At 41.2% G+C, this 16,996-nt stretch overlaps 2 protein-coding genes across 3 annotated transcripts in view; both read left to right on the top strand.

Annotated features, from left to right (window-relative positions):
* Positions 1-88: 88 nt before the first annotated feature.
* Positions 89-3,646, top strand: maip1 (matrix AAA peptidase interacting protein 1). The gene is made up of 5 exons (XM_006636452.3): positions 89-451; positions 1,135-1,206; positions 1,405-1,531; positions 2,271-2,421; positions 2,641-3,646. Exons 1-5 carry the CDS (start codon positions 122-124, stop codon positions 2,717-2,719), a joined length of 759 nt encoding a protein of 252 aa, XP_006636515.1. The 5' UTR covers positions 89-121; the 3' UTR covers positions 2,720-3,646.
* A 1,480-nt stretch (positions 3,647-5,126) lies between these two features.
* pgap1 (post-GPI attachment to proteins inositol deacylase 1) overlaps positions 5,127-16,996 on the top strand; it is a 29,832-nt gene continuing 17,962 nt past the window's right edge. The window contains exons 1-10 of one of the 2 annotated variants that reach the window (XM_069196517.1): positions 5,127-5,457; positions 9,367-9,520; positions 10,421-10,596; positions 10,853-11,024; positions 11,116-11,213; positions 12,380-12,432; positions 14,312-14,378; positions 14,752-14,857; positions 15,035-15,093; positions 15,569-15,652. In XM_069196517.1, the coding sequence (XP_069052618.1) occupies positions 5,326-5,457; positions 9,367-9,520; positions 10,421-10,596; positions 10,853-11,024; positions 11,116-11,213; positions 12,380-12,432; positions 14,312-14,378; positions 14,752-14,857; positions 15,035-15,093; positions 15,569-15,652 (1,101 nt within the window). In that variant the 5' untranslated portion in view covers positions 5,127-5,325. Of the gene's footprint in view, positions 5,458-9,366; positions 9,521-10,420; positions 10,597-10,852; positions 11,025-11,115; positions 11,277-12,379; positions 12,433-14,311; positions 14,379-14,751; positions 14,858-15,034; positions 15,094-15,568; positions 15,653-16,996 lie in introns of both variants that reach the window. The other variant, XM_069196516.1, reaches the window with a different exon arrangement.

Genomic DNA, 16,996 nt, shown 5'->3' with positions numbered 1-16,996 from the left:
TTCCACAGGTGACGGGTTAAGAATATAAGCTTATATTTAGTGAAAAAAGATTTTGTAGAAAATGTTTCCAGACGGAGGATATAAGGAGTCGGACTGCGAGGGGCATAGGGGGAGGGATAAGATGGCGTTGCCCGTGATGCGAAGTTGGACGTATTGGGCCCCCGGGCAGCTGGTGTCTCTCTGCCGTCGTGGTATCGGCTGCGTGAAGCTGACCGCAATTTCAGCAGTCCACCCTCCACCTATCTTCCCGCATCGTCCTGCGACGCTCGTTAGCTGTAGGCTGTTCAGCTCAGAGCGGGAAGGCCCGTCGCACAGGCCAAATAAGAAGGTGTTAGTGGTCGGTATCCCGAACCCGTTCATATGGTTCCGAACTCGTATTTACTACTTTCTGATCCGGGCGTACTTTGACAAGGAATTCAACATACACGAGTTCACGGACGGAGCCAAGCAGGTAGGAGCTGGTCCCAATTGTGAATTCTGGAAGTCGGTGACAGGTTGTTAACCAGTGGTCCTTACAAACTGCCCTGTTTGTCTCCAGAAACAAGGCTGCAGTTTCATTTCAGCGAGTAACATCAGCGCTTCTGCACATCTCTCTGACGGTGACCATGCTTGATTTGTTCCCCAGCAGTTTTGTTGGTAATAGTTAAGATCACTTTATTGTCCATAAACAATTCTTGTATTAGGAATTTGTCTTTTTGTATACCCTAGCTTGCTCTCCATGAGACACACAGACAGGGAGAGAAACTTGGAGTCAGATTGCAGGGTCAGCCCTTTATACAGTGCCACTGGAGCAGCTGGGGTTAAGGGCCTTATTCAAGGGTCCAATGGAGTAGAATTCGTCTGCCGGCCACAGGATACGAACCGGCAACCTTCCAGCCACAGGTGCAGATCCTTAGCCACAGAGCCATCGCTCCACCACTAGCCTTATGTACAGTATAGTTGTAGTTTTCAGTTGAGTTTTTCTTTTTTAACTAGAGATTCTTATTGAATGAGATATAGGGAGTAGGGGTTGTTCAGTTGGAAAATCCTGAAAACCTCTGAGCTGGAAGATGGGGCCTTGCTGTTGAAATACAGCAGTCTGGGCTGTGGGATATGTTTGTTGGTCTGTCTGGTATTGTTTCATTGTTTTTCTAGGCATTTTCCCATGTCTCCAGGCTTCTGTCCCACTGTAAGTTTGATGCCCTGGAAGGATTGGTGGCAAGGGATGTAAGTATCTGTTCTCTCATGCAGTTTTCCTGAAATAAATTGGATCTAAAAATTGCTTCCTTTAAATGCTGTGCACCCTGCCAATTTCATGTTATTATTAATATTGCAGATAATGCTTTGTTAATATAAAATTTTAATGTACAATTTAAATAGCCAGATTCACGTGCTGATGTTAGCTGTGTCTATATTCCCAATCAGTTGTTGGAAAAGCTGCAAGACAAGTGCTCCCTCCTCCCTCTGAGCCACAAGCAGGCACTGGCTGCAGAACCTGATGACATCATGTACCTCACCCCTGGAGACGTTGGCATTTACTATGATGACAATGGTGAGTGGAGTCCTCTAGTGGAGGTGGCTGGTAGTGCAGCAAACCCTCACAGACCTCTTTCTAGTTTCAAGGTGTACTGTGACACTTTCCAGTATTTATAGGTACTGATTTATCTTGTCTATGCAGCACATTTCCATTTAAGATAGATCTACACTTGTTTCAAACAAATTGGCATATTATACATTTCTGTCTAGCACCTGCTGAGTCCATACTAATGCAGTCATTGTCAGTAGTGCCATTAAATAGATCAGTTATTTTGCAGATATATTACATGCAAATGAAGTAGTAGACTGCTAAACCAAAGGAATAAAATATAGCGTGTCAAGTCTGAGATGGTAGTCAGTTTATGAGTGGACAGTCCAGTTCAGGAGCACATTCCGATTGTTGTGCAAAATGTGCCCTGGCTTGGGTCACCCGTTTTAGACAGATCACGCAAACATTCACTTGCATTGTTACAGGTGCTCCTATTTCTTTCCAGCTCCCAAAGCCATTCCGGTTAAATCTGACTAGTTTTCCTGGTGGGTTTCAATGGTATTTTATACTGCGGGTGTTTCCTGTGCAACCAGTGGGCTGAATGGTCTCTTACTTGTTTTCTGATCAGTATCAGCTATCCTATGGCTTCTGTTTTGGAAGAATGTGTTAGGAAATGCTTTATGTGTGCCACTACTTTCTATCTAAAAGCAATCCAATCAAGACTTCTGGTTATATCCATAGTACCCTGATTTTCTCTTTCTTCCAGGGCGAAAGTTTGTCAGTATCCTGATGCGATTCTGGTACCTGACAAATGCTCGGCTGCCCGAGGAGACTCCTGAGGGAACCCGTGTCTTCCAGGTGGCCTTTGGGGAAGAAGGCGGGCAAGAGACAAAGCAATTGCTCACAGCCAATTATGAGTGAGTATAGCAAGGGGAAAGGTGTGTGTAGAGGGGAGGGGCTCATGTATATGAGATGTGGGATTTTGTATTGAAGGGTGAATCTTGACCATGTCTGGATTGTGGTTGAAAGACGACATCTCTTCAAACCAGAGCATGTGATTGGCAGGGCATTGTTATAATGAAAATCAGCTTTTTATTTGTATTATCTGTCATTCACTGTGTGTGTGTGTCTGGCAGGTTCCAGAGGGAATTCACTCAGGGAGTGCAGCCTGACTGGACCATCACAAGGATAGAGCACTCCAAACTACTGGACTGAATGATGCAGTGAGAGGGCCCCAAAAAAGGTTGGGGATATCTCTGCACCTCTAACATAAACAGTTGCCATGGGGCCCTACACTGCAATACATCCCAGTGCTGTGTTTCTAATGGGGTAGCCACTTTTCAACAAGTGGCCCCAGCCAGAGCCAAGAGTCGCTTCCTCTATTCAACAATGGATCAGGCCTTGGCTGCTTACTGCTGGAGGAGACAGTGTTCTGTGCTGCTGCATCTGTAACCTCTTTCCACTAACTTTAACTGTACTCCCCACATTCCTCACCTGTGAGGGTTTGGGAACACAGGAAAGGGTCTGGGGGTTGTACTGTTAGGTTACGGTCATCTGTCCTACTTAAGAAACTGACACTGGCCGCTTCAGGCAGATTTCAACCGGTTAAGTTACAGTTATTACATTGTTCTGGTTTAGCAGAAGATAAATGGATAATGTTAAACACTGCTTTTCGATGGACTCTGGTATCTGAGCAGTACAGGCCAGCATTTACTTTAGAGCAAATTTCATGCTCCCAACCACAACTGAAACAATTGCAGAGGGCTAGGTTGGGAAATAGGGAAATATTGTACATTATGTGGACAGGTGCCTTCGCCATTAGTTTGTTTATATTTTTCACTATACTGGATAATTGTTTTAACAATTTTATGGAAATTATGGTACTTTTTAAAATGTCCATTATAATTAGTATTTATATCCCTAAAGTATCATGTAAATGCAGTGTTTGGAAGTTTGGTGGGGTTTTCTTGAGTTAGTCAATCAGACTGCACTACACTACCGTAGCACCTTCCTTCTTCTCGTAGCTGGAGGCAGCAGTTTCAGGACCGCTGATGGGGGGGGAGGAATGAAACAGTGCAAATTCCCAACTGAAGTGTAAAATATACATGCAGATTGTCTGAAATAAACTTCTTTTGACTTACACATCTGATGGAGTCTGAATATGGTATAGGCAGAGCTGGTTTTCCATAGCTGGCAGGACATTTCCAAATGAGAAACTACAGGTAGTCCTCATCAGGGCTCTGACAAGTCCCTGGGGACTGGGGAAAGTGGTCAGGGACCAAGGTTTGGCTAAGGATAAAGGTGAGCAATAGGAACACAACTGGGTCATAGTTTGGGGTGTGGATTTGAGTTCGCGTGATGGGTGGGATTTGGATTAATACTAAATTGAGGTGGGGCGTTTGAATTAGGAGTAAAACTAATTTTATGTCTGGAGTCAAGAAATTGCTTGGAGCCATAGGGTTTGAGTTCTAGTAAAAGGTTAGGATGTAGGGGTTAGGGGCACAGTTTTCAGTTGTGCTCATAGAACAAAGTCTTCTTTGTAAGATGAGAGTCAGTGATGCTAGTAATTGGTCCCAGAATAATCTGAAGCCCCGAGGAGGGCCTGTAGTAGATTGTTCTCTGCTGTCCCCAGTGGTCAGTGACTTGTTTGCCACTCTTTCTCTGGAACTGTACAGAGACCCCTGCTGCGTGAATGGACAGGAGGGCCAGTTGCTCCTGTGACAATAACAAATATGCAGTAGGTACACACAAACATGAATTATTTAATCTTTGTATTGATTTTTTTTAATGTCCAATTCCAAATGACAGAGCTGTAAAGGACACTCTAATGGTTGGTGTTTAATTTTTAATATACACTGAAGAAAAACATTTTCTAGTTAAATTTGGAGATTATTCTTTGAACAAAGATTTGAATAAATGTCTTCTTTTGTATAATGCATCTATTAAAATAAACTTGAGTTTCTTGTTTGCTGTGCTTTCTGAATTTGACCAAGTTATTTCCTTTATAGTCCCAGATGGAAAATGTGCTTTGTGGGCAGATAAAATACATAATGCAATACATTTAACACAATAAGAACACATAAGAAACATACATGTATGATGAACAGTATTGTAAAATTACAATCAATTGTCCAAAGTAAGGATTTGGTTTAATTTTCTTACTTCTAATGACATTATACATTACAATATCTCAATGATAAAACATACAGAATTACCTGGCATGTAGTTACTTTTATACAAAGGAACAAGTAAAAGTTTATTCCATGCTGAGAAGAGAGAAAACAATGTTTCAGCTGTGAAACCTTTTGGTGTGAGAGGTGTTAATTTTATACTCTTGACTGACATCTACAGTGGAATTAGAATTAGACTTGTGTGTCGCATATTTGCCCCTTTATGATATTTACACAAGCTAAATAATCACAATTAGCTCGTACGCAGAGTGCTAGGAAAAGCCAGTCAGACATTAAACTGCACAGCAATGCCAACAGGTGTTAAGTTTCGCTGCCGACCTCAAGAACATGGCCTATGTCTCTAGACAGCTTCTCCATGCTGTCGGAGTTAGATGACATCACACACCTGAGGAAAACCCGCCTTTTTGTAGTTTTCTTCTATTGGCTTTTGATCGGGACTTCCCCGTATGGTATTGGAGGCCAGTAAAGGCAATCCGCTGATGTCATGGAGGGTGTTTGCCGGTGTTGCAGTGTGCATTCCAATGGGCAAATGATGTCAACAGTTGACGTTAGGGAAGCGAGAAAAATAAAGACCGAGTAGAAGAAAGAGGGGAGAAAATAATATTGAAAAAGAAAACTAGCGAAAAGGAAATGAGATTCGTCGCAGTGGCCTTCTATGGCTGTCTTCTGGCACTGCTCGCTGTGGGACTCCGCGACCTGCTGTTGGGATACGAGGAGAACAGATGCAGCATGACCTACATGTTCGAGTATCCCGAGTACCTGGTGAGTCCTGGGAGACACGGGGCGATTGTTTCCATGGTGACCTCGGGCTGGGGCGGCTGCTCTTCACTCTGCCCGGGAGTCGGGTACAGAGAGCACGCTTAATCCACGGACTGTGCTCACAGTGTTGCTATCTGCTCATACTAGTGACATGCTCCTGCTGAATGACAACAGGCGATTCCATCATGTGTGAGAAGCTTGTTCCGTGTCAGTTTCCCTCTTTTTATCGTACTGATCGACCACACCCTGCTTGTGGTTGCTATGTACTGTACCGTGTACGTACTGTATAACAATTCTCCCACCATGTAGCACCTGGAAATCCAGATTCAAATTTTGAATGAGCCTCACGTTGTTGCACGTAGCGTTTTGAGGAAGCAATAAAACTAGAATTTTAACTGCAAACGCCCGCCTCTGCAAATCTATTTTAAATACGGTCTCACTGGAATTGTATGTGTTCTTCTGTAATGTAAATGACTGTAGTTTGCAGACAGTAAAATATATCAAACTTTTAAATCTTATCTTTCCCCCTGATACTTATCCATCTCATCATGTATTGTATTACATTCATGCAGCAGGAGAAGATTTAATGCAAGGTAAAAGCATCCTACTTTAACAGAATTCTTACTCAACTGCAGCAGGTTTAGCAAGAGAATTTAGAAAAGAATGAGGAAGATGTACTGTAAATTCTGAATAGGTCAGAACATGTTTTATTTATTTCTCCCTTCAGTGAAAAAAAAGATAAGGGAAGGCACTGTAGTTATCTCCTTCTTTCATAACAAAATTATATTATTATTGGATAAATAATACCTTTTAAAAATATGATTTTGACTCAAACCTCTTTTGTAAGAAAATCGAAAGCTTGGAAGTGCATCTTCATTTTACAAGTACTTTTAACCAAAAATAAATTGCACAGAGCTGGTGAGAGGTGTTGGGTGTGTGGCACTAATGTTTCCCAAGACTGCCCTTCTGTTTCTTCCTTGAGATTGAGATGAAATGGGCCAGCATGATCCATGATTCCAGGAGATACTTATTTTGAGTCATGGGGGGATTTTCTGAGTTTCTGAGATGTCTGTCCTTTTTTATGCCTCTTTAGAGTTTGAAAAAGTGCACTTCTAGCCAGGCTTTTCTAGCCAAAGTATGAAAGACAAAAAGTTATTTTAAGCATGGCAGAAGCATGAAAAAAGTAACAGGTTTATTTGAAGTTGAAACTGTTTTTGTCCCGTAACTAAATGTGGGCAGAGAATACAATGCAATAGTAGTTTTCTTTCCTGAAAAGGTGATGTAACTTGAAATTATTGATTCATCTGGAGTGTTATAATATAGAAGCCTTCATTTATTCCCTGATCCCCTTCAGCACTCACCTAGTGTGGGAAGTTCACATGTATCTGGGTTCACAGATCTAGATTCTTCTTGGAAGGTGATTAGACAATTAATGCTTTGAGACTGAGATTATCCTCCGCTTGTCTCTCCTCTGAACTGTCCACAGGAAGGGGGTGGAGTGATGATAGAATGGGTTTCTTTGATTTATACCCCCTCCAGGCATCTTATTCAGGCATCTTATCATTCTTTCTGTCCATATGTCTGTAGACTTCAGCAAAACGTCATATGGTCCTTACTCAAGTGTAACATGAATCATTTAAATGTTAGTTTATGGTTATAGGTGTATAAGGTTTTTGATTTTTTTAAATGTATTCAAGCTAAGAATAGTAAGTGTAAGACATTTGAACATTTTGAACAACAAAATCTACTTGCTTGTCATATCAGCACTATGGACTGAAGGTGACTGCATTAGACCGAAAAATACATACAGTACAAAACTGCAGTTACAGTAGACCAGGGGTGCCCAATCTTGATCGTGGAGGCGCTCCATTACACAACTGAACCCTAGCTTTGACTTCATTATTGGATTAATTTGAACTGTTGGTTTTTCAGCTCTCAAACATGTTGGAGGCTGCTTTTTGTAAGGAAGCAAATCCTAAACTTTTAAATGAATAGAAAGAAACTTGTAAATGTTCCATTGAAGCAACTTGTTGGTTCAGGAACAGGTAAAGGTTTATTCCGTGCTGAAAAGAAAAGAGACACAATATTTCAGCTGCGGAGCATTCTTTAGGTGTAAAACGCTGCGTCTCTTTTCAACATGGAATAAACCTTTACTTGTTCCTTTGCAGCCTATGCATGCTGACCTATGCATGCTACCTTATTGAGCTTCTTGTTTGTTCAGTTCAGGTTTCAATTAAATAATGAAACTGGAATGAAAATCAGTAGGTACAGTACGTGAGCCTTCTGGATAGGGCACTGCTACTGTGTTAGCCTAAAAGATATCTTGGACAGAGTTTCTAAGTTTCATTCTAGTTCGGCTTTCAGGAGCTCATTGGCTCATTTTCTAGCTCAATTAACCCACGTGAACAGACTCTACAGACCCTGGTTGTGGACAGCTGTAAAACGGACTGCACTGGGGTTTTGTTGGGTCAGTGGAGTACTGTGTGACCTCTGGCACTATCTTGAGAGACCGAGAAACCAATAATCCTGTCCTGTCTCAACATGGCCCTTTCCCACCTTGTCCTGGAGAATGATAACATTCAGAAAATGTGCTAAATCTGTTTGTCACCATTCTGTTTTGTTTCATGAATTGTAACATGCATGCGTTTATTTGATTGTTGTCGTCTGCTGGAAATGAGAACCAGAGAATATCTGTATGAATGTGAGGACATTGCACAGTTTCAATTAAAATTAAGAAGTCATGTAAGAGCAACCACGTGCACACCAAAAAAAGCAGATTTAAAGATTAAAATGTGGATTTTGTAACAGGCTGGTGTAACAAAGATAAACAGTGTTTTTTAAGTAATAATGCAGTGATATCACAGAAAAAACGTTTGTGTCTGCTGAATATTCTAGTTCACTTTAGTTAAGCTCGGGTTTCAAAAGCTGTCCTGTCTCTCAGAGATGTAGAGCGAGGAGTGTGTTCAAGGTGGATTACTTCTGTACTCCATTTTTATAATCAATCAATAATTTATTAACTAATATGTGTATAATTTAGCCCATACAGCATCTTCCCAATGTTGAATCCCATGTCTAACAGGCAAAGCAAGGGAAAGGGACAGAGACAGGGAGGCAGAAAGAAAAAGGATGGCTGGTTTGTCTATGTGGCTCAGTGGAGCAACTGAAGTTACTGCTGCCTCTCCAGCAAGACCCTTTGTTTTTGACAGTACTGTTAGTAATTGATAGATGAGTAGACTGCAATTGAAAGCCTTCTTCCAAGAGCAAACAGTGAAACAGAAATAAATATTAAAGATTTTAACTAGTTGCAAAACAGCTACTAGACTACACAGAACCTGTGTTTTTAACTTTCTTTTTATTGACAGGTAATTTGTGGTTGAATTTAAAGCTAGTAATCTTATACATGAAAAGGCCATTTTTTTCCCTAGCCATGCAGATGATTGAGAAAGAGAGGTGCCAGAGACTGAAGGATACGTGCTGGTGCCTGAGGGAGAGAGAGAGAGAGATTTTTAAGACAGCTCTGTCAAGCTCTGTGAGGAGGGTACAGTGTGCGTTAACTCCCCTCCGTGATGAGATCTATAGACGGTTCGTCGGCACAGCTCCCCTTCACTCCTCTCCATCAGTCTCTCCCTCTTTGTGTCTGTGATTTATGCAAAATGCAATAATGGATCTAGGGTGGTGGGGAGGATAGCCAGATAAGTGAATACCAATGAAAATATATGTTTGGGTTCCAGGGCTGCAGGATCTTTGGGGTGCTCTGCTCCCCAAATTGTCTGTGTCTCATGATCTCGGCTGCTCTGGCCAAAGTGCTATCTGCTGTTAGACTAGACTAGAGGTGTCTTGCTGTTTGTCCACTGTTTGAGCTAATGGTGCCAACTGTTTTCAATCGCCTGTGTATGTGTGCTGTCACTGTAGCGGATTCAGCTGCCACACCGTGTGTCACAGAGGTATCCAGGCTATGGGCTCTACCTGTACGGGGAGGGGCTGTATGCCCAGCACAGCCACAGCCTGAAGCTCAGCGGCGTGCCTGTGCTTTTCCTTCCCGGAAATGCAGGCAGCTACAAGCAAGGTGAGGACCATCCCCTGTTGCTGTGCGAATTTATCTGTAGTTCCTAGGGATTTCAAATGACAGAAGGCTGTTTGGAAATATAGGTACCAAAAAACAAGTCATAAACATGCATTTGACCAGCAAAAAGCTCTATTTTCTACTTGAGCGAAAATTCCATTTTTGTTCTGCAAATACACATCAGATGCCAGTATCCAAGCCCCATTCATTCTATGATGAATGCCATCATTAGAACAAGATGTTTTTAACATTATTCATTTTGTGTTCATATCCTACTGTGGGTTCAAATCATGCTGTAGATTTTGATGAAAGACTTAATAAAATGTTTTATTTTTCAGGTAGGTCATTTTTTATTCCTAAATTAAGTGTAAGTTAATTTGGATTGAGACTGATGTTTTTTCAAGTGGTCAATACGATTATGTAAACATCAGTTGGTATGAGCAATTTAATGCAGACATTCAATAAAATATTGAGGCTCCTTGCAGCATTTCTATTTCACTTTTCTTTACTGACTACTGGGCAATCAGTGACTGAGCCTCGTTTGATTTTCTTAGTGATTGACTCAAGTGTCAGTGTGCACACCATGCTGTGTCTTCTAAATATTCCTCTACGTTAAAATCCTTTGTCATTTTTTTTATTCAACATTAACAAACAAATCCAGCCATTATATCAAAATGCTTAATAAAGACAACAGAAGATTGGTAGTGACCTGAGATAAATCTAAGTAAGATCTAAGTGCTGTTGAGTCCCTAGACCCCAGCAGAGGCGCTGTGTGTGTTCATGCTGCAGAAGTACACATCAGTCTGTCTCTAGAAATGAATTGTCCTCTTCCAGCAACAGCAGTGCTTTTAAGTCATGTCATTACGGTTAATATCTCTGGCCCTCTCCCCTGTCCCTCTCCAGCCCGGTCCCTCGGTTCTATCGCCCTCCGGAAAGCTGAGGACATCGACAACGGGTTCCACCTGAATGTGTTCACCATCGACTTCAGCGAGGAGCTGGTGGCTCTGTACGGCGGCAGCCTGCAGAGGCAGACGCGCTTTGTCCACGAGAGCATCAAGGCCATTCTTCGGCTGTACAAAGTGTGTGCGAGAAAATAAGTGGACTGACTACAAGGAGTATCTATACCAGTATGGAGATACACACAACAAATATGTCATGAGTAATTCCTGTATGTGGTAGTACAGCAGCATATATTTATCTGCACTATAAATATATGAGATACGATACATGAGGTTAGAGATGCTGTATAATTACATGCGTCTCATTGGTTGTTTTCCGTAAATGACTGATATAATGTAAAACTCACCTGTGAATTGTTTCCACCCTCTCCTCCAGGACCAGGAAACCCCCCCACGCAGCGTGGCTGTGGTAGGGCACTCTATGGGGGGCATCGTGGCACGTGCCCTCTTCACGCTTCCCAAATTCAGTCCTCACCTTGTCAGCCTCATCCTCACTCAAGCCAGTCCGCACCAGGGCCCAGTCCTGCCCCTGGACCGCCACCTCCTGGGTGAGACACCAGCTCACCCTGCTGTGTGACATTGTGCCCGTCTCTCTCCGTCCCCCTTTCAGCCTCTTCCTCTCTCTTCCTTGGGATCCAGAGTTCTATTCCGCTGTCCGGCGTCGCTGGTCTTTGGGGACAGGGGATTTGCGCAACGTGACTGTGCTGTCCGTGGGGGGTGGCTACCGGGACTATCAGGTGCGCTCTGGCCTGACTGCTCTGCCTTGCCCTCCTAACGATCCTAACAAGCTCTCACTGGTGGTAAGACACTGTTCCTGATCTCATTCTGCTGCCTTACAAAATACAAGCCCAAAACAGCAGCCATGTGCTCAAAGCCACACTCTTTAATCACAAGCAACATGACCTGGACGCTTTCTGGTCTCTGCTTAAGAACAATTACAAACTAAACCAGACCTTTCACCCATTTGGCAAATAGTTGCTAACTGGTCATAGGATTTCATCCATCTGCTTTTTGAGAGAAGTCGGGGTATTGGCTGCAGTAGCGAGATTTGCATAGTCCTTCGGGTAAAGAAATGACTTCTGTTTTGTTTTGAATATACTTTCAGTTATTTTCCACATACTGTATGTCCTCTAGTTCCAGAGCAGCAATATTTTCTCCTATAACATTGTGATGAAAAATGTACACCATATTCTAAATGAGGTATTACCACGGCATCATTCAGTTTTAAAATTGTACTCTTTTGCTCTGCAATCCTCCTGAAAAGATTCCATTGCACATGTATAAAACTTCAGTTGAATTCTCAGTTCACCTGTTGTTTCTTGTGGCAGAGCATGTGGTTGGACAAATACAGATCTTAGTGGATTCATAATACATTGTACACTATGTACAGTAAATTTGTGAATGCCAGATACGGGCAGTGCGATAAGCCCCCCAAAGACTGTGCAGCTTGAGAGACCCAACCTGGGGCATTTCCACCTTTGTGTCTTATTTTATTGAAACATTTTATGACCAGCTCATGCCACTAAGCCTTTTAGAGCTCTTTATTCTTCGCAAAGTGATTTTTTCAAATGACTTTTGAAAGTTGCCAGTGTAACGGCCACCACAGGGTAGGCTTGGGCAGTTAATAATCTGCAAAAATGTAATAGTCTAAACAGGCTTCTTATTTTAGTGTTGTATCAGCATCTACTTGCTTGTCTCCTTGCTCAACCTTTTTGGAAATATTAACCGAGGCAACTGTTAATTAATCCTTTTAACATTTTAAAAAGCTTTAATCATACTTTTTTTTAGCTGTTATATACCAGATTAATCAGTCTATCCTGGACTGATTCTGGTTCTGGACTTACTTGAAAATATCTATAAACAGTATGTCTTTGTTGTGACTGTTTCTCTCTGTGTTGGACAGAGCACTGCTGTGCCCAGGACCTGGGTATCGACTGACCATTTGTCTATCGTGTGGTAGGTATGCATATGTTGTAGATTGACACTGCACAGAGACCCACAGGTGTAGTTTTAGGTTTTATTTTACTGAAGATATTTTTCAGTAGTTTGCATGACAATTTACATTGCTACATACTGTAAACAAAATCAAAGGTACAAAATATATGCGTAGTATAGAGCATATGTCTGAAAGCATGAAAATTACAAGCACGAAGATTCTTCTTGGTGTATGCTGTTGGTGTAAGTGTAGGAACTTATGTGGCAGAGCCAGTGCAAAAAGCAGAGTCTTCTGCACTGTCATTAATCAGCAGTCTCTTTTTCAAATCCTGCTTTGTGCCAGAGCAGTCAATGTTTTCATTTTTGGAAATCCAGACTCTGCACAAATTTTCGCCTTCAGTTATAAAAGTATTTTCTGTGTGGAAGTTGTTCAGGTTATTTTTTTATATATATAAAGGGTGTCTTAACATAATAGATTTATCTATAATATATTATAATTATTATAATAAAGCTTTCGTGTATTTGTTAGGATCTCCATGGTTGAACTTGTCTTTTTGGAACTGAAACAGTTAATTCTTCTGACAGTACCAAATGACTAGGTTTATTGATATCTCTAAATTGTCACTCTGTGCTCAATGCAATTGTTTGGCTCTGGTTTGCTGTGCTTTTTAGCAGTAATAAGTAGCTCTCTCATCTTCAATAAAGGTTGCCATGACAGTGAAGCATAGGAATAATGCCCAACTCTGTTTAAAATTCACATGGGAATGTAGTTTTCACTTTACAGTTGTAAAGTGAACTGTCTACCTAAGGAACCAAATTTACTTTGATTTTCAGGTGAATGCTAGTATTAGCCCTAAGCAGTGCTGGAGCAGCAAAAAATATCCTCAAGAGGGTGATGTTTCCTGCAGTACTTTCCAGAATAGCCCTTATATTTGCCTGTGGTTCAGTGACTGTGGGGATCAATTGTCTTGATAATGGTGGTCGTTTAGGGCCAGAATTCATCTAATATTATTGGTCAGTTAAAAGTAGGAGTTGTGTCAGACCTGGAAAAGCACATCACATTCAAGATTATTTCATACTAAGATGTAAAGTGTTTCCTGACTCCAGGCCTAGGGATCACTTTATGATTTTTAATCCAACTAGTACTTAACCATCTATTTCCTAATCTATGATACTTCTTTACTTCATTTTTAAAACACTCACATATTTCAGGTCCTAAATAGACTAGGGCGTCATGCACGTCACCATGCACTAATTGTCTACAAAGGAACATCCATCCATTTTCTCATTGCTTTATCCAGTACAGGGTCAGGGGGGAGCTGAAGCCTGTCCTGGCAAGTAACAGGCATAGACAGGATACAGCATGGAAGGGATGCCAGTCCATTGCATGGGATACACAGTCACGGCAGGGACAGTTTTCCCAGAAGCCAGTTAATCTACCAGCATGTCTCTGGACAGGGAGGAAAATGAAGCACTTGGTGAAAACACACAAACTCCACACAGATAACACCCCAGGCCCAGAACTGAGCCCAGTGCCCCAGCACAGCGAGGCAGCAGTGCTGTCCAATGTGCCACTGTGCCACCCATACAAAGGAGCATTTAAATCTTATTTTGTATGTCTTTTAAAATACCAGAACAGCCTCATCTTGTTTGTAAACTTCATGTTGTATTCTTTCATTTTTTGAAAAAAAGCTTTACAAGTGAAACACTCACATCTTCTGGGAGCCTAACTGACCTGAGCAATTATTCATCATGCATGCATAGATAACTTGCTGAAATGTAAGTGGATCGGTTTTCAGTAGAATTTCATTAGAACTCAGAACTTTTTAGCGGCCCTGGAACTGTGACTGGGCATCGGTGCGTTTGTTGGACTGGGTGTTATGTGTCTGTGTTCTTCCAGGTGTAAGGAGCTGGTTTTGGCCACCGTCAGGGCATTCTTTGACCTCATTGACCCTGACACCCGACAGGTGGGTACTGCACCTCTGGGGGAAGATCTTCATGTACGACAACAAGACAGTTAATTAGATTCAGCACCAACCTGACATTTGTTGAGCTCGTGAAAGAGCTCATTCATACATTATCTCCATGAAAAAGCTAATTCATAACTAATTCCAAGCATGTAGAACATTTATTTCTTTAAGGAAGTGATTGTTTTGACTGCACTACGCAGTTTCTAAACACAAACAGACCTGCACACAGAATCTTAAATTGTTTAATGTATGCATTTAATATTTGGATAATCCCTCTCCACTAGTATTTTGCTGCTTAGTTGGTTTAAGTCTCTGTGGCGATATTGTTCACTTCCCTGTGTTGAAATGTTGCCCTGTGTGATCTCTCCAGATTACAGAAGACCCTGCACGCAGGATGGCTGTTCTTAGGCACCACTTTGTCAGGCACCCTGTCAGGTTGCTGGCCGAGCAGGATGATACAGTGGTCACCTTCCCAGGTGACTGGCTCTGTGCTGTGTGTCAGACAGTGAGCGAAACTGGAGGTTGTGTCTCTCCTGTCAAGGAAGGGAGCAGAATGCGTCACCTTTGCTCCTGCAGTGCCTTTGGGTCTTGTAATGTTTTTCTGTGCCGTTTGTGTGCAGTGTTAAGAGCTGTTACTCTTTTGCTTCTCTCAGGGTCACCAGAGTTGTGGACAGAGGTCCATACACCCAGACTGTCCTACAGCTCCCCCAAGGTAAGCTTCTTTGCCCAAGTTTTCACAATCTATCTCTTAAATATCTACAGTATGTATATATAAATGTGCGGGAATGTGAATATTAATTAGCTCTGGCTGATTTACAGTTGCAGAACACAGAATCATCTAAACAGATTCTGTGTATACATAATCAAAGTTCAAAGTTATCTAGGCTGATTGTAGGCTAACACTGTAAAACAGCAAGAGCTATTCATATTAGAATACTCCTATTTAGTGACAGCTTTCTGTTAAAACACAAAATATTTAACAGTAAGCCAAATTAGAAGTCCCTTTTCATAGTTGTCTAATGTTGTGAAACAGTAAAAGATAATTAATATCTGGTTTATCCCATAATTTATGTATATTATTACATGTTAACCTGTCAGTATTTTTGTCTATTTATAGTTGAATATTTAATTAACACATTTTGCTGTATTTTCTCATGTTTTTTTTTTACTTTTTCCATTCTGTGCAGGAACCTAGGGCCAGATATTTTATTTTCCCTCTTTCAAGTCGTAGAAAAAGCCATAGTCACTTCCACTGCCAGAACAGCAATCTGGTAAGAGAACCGGTCTGCCAGGCTCCTGTTCTCAGGGTGAGGGGAGGGGTGGTGGGCAAGGAGGGTAAGTGTGGAGGGGTAGAAAGTGCTGAAGGGCCAGAGCAGACAGTGATGTCTGTTCCTTCATTGCAGTGCCTCACACAGGACTTTACAGGTCCTGTTTAGGGAAGCAGTGCGTTATTATTAGGCAAAACAGCTACTCACTGTAATTTTAATCAGCTATTGAATAAAGTGATAGAGATTAGGAGTGTTAAGATGGCTTGAGATGGCGGTATGAGTGTCATTAGCTGCACAGTACAAATGTACTGTATATTTCTTCAGACCTACAGAGTAGGTACTTCTTGGGTTAGTAATGTTATTTTAAAACGTTTTTACTTAATTTAGTCAACAGCAACAATTCTTAAGGATATTCTGATTTGGACAGTTTTAGAAATAACTTTTTGTTGCGGATGCAGACATGCTGCTGGGTATATAAGATGATTCCTCCCGTTAAAAGCAAAGCTCTGAAATAGCAGACCTGCTGAGCATATGCATGTTTATTTCTTTATCTGAAAAAGTTGTTCAGATTAATTCTGATGATAGCACTTCTGTATAAACAGTGTTCAAATACATGTAATGAAGGAATTGATTGACTGAGCACTTGAAAACAAAGTGGGGGATATTGGTTACTGATCTGTTGTATACAGAGTTGCAACAAAATATGTTTAACATGACTGAAAAACATACTTTACCTGTCCAGCTTATGAAACTGCTATGTAGGCACTGATTACTAAGAATATCTAGTGGTCTGGTTGTAGTCTCATGAACTGCCAGGGCATGTAATTTAACCCTCTTGAATTTACTATGAGTGAACTGGCAGCAATAATACTTCAATATTGAATTTTCAATTATTCTTGTTCAGTATATGTTTGTGCTTTTCGCTCAGATAGAACAGATTCACAAACAACAGTTTAGAAAAGTGTTTAAAAATAAGTTTTTAATAATTGCTTCCTTTTGAAAAGTTAATTGTACCTGAGCTAGTTTGTGTAAGCTGTTTTTTAAATATTCCCCTGAAGTTCTTTTTTCTGCACATTCAGTGGAGTTCTGCATATGATGCTACATACATTTATGTATATGCATATGCATTTATTATTTCTGGCATATAAAATTCCGTTGATCAAAATTATTATTTATCCTACTATATTCCATTATTTCCAGAACAACAGCTTTCTTTATTTCAGTTTTCTAAATGCATCTATTTTTATTCACTCACAAGTGACAAGGACCAAGTATTAGTAAGCTTCCAGCACTTCAGCTCTTCTTTGTAACCAATCCTGCATTCTCATGAATGCTGTGTTATTGCTG

The sequence above is a fragment of the Lepisosteus oculatus genome, chromosome 12 (genome assembly GCF_040954835.1).
Source record: "Lepisosteus oculatus isolate fLepOcu1 chromosome 12, fLepOcu1.hap2, whole genome shotgun sequence".
NCBI lineage: Eukaryota > Metazoa > Chordata > Actinopteri > Semionotiformes > Lepisosteidae > Lepisosteus > Lepisosteus oculatus.
Note: the sequence above shows the minus strand (reverse complement) of the source record. Positions and strands in the feature narration are given on the sequence as shown.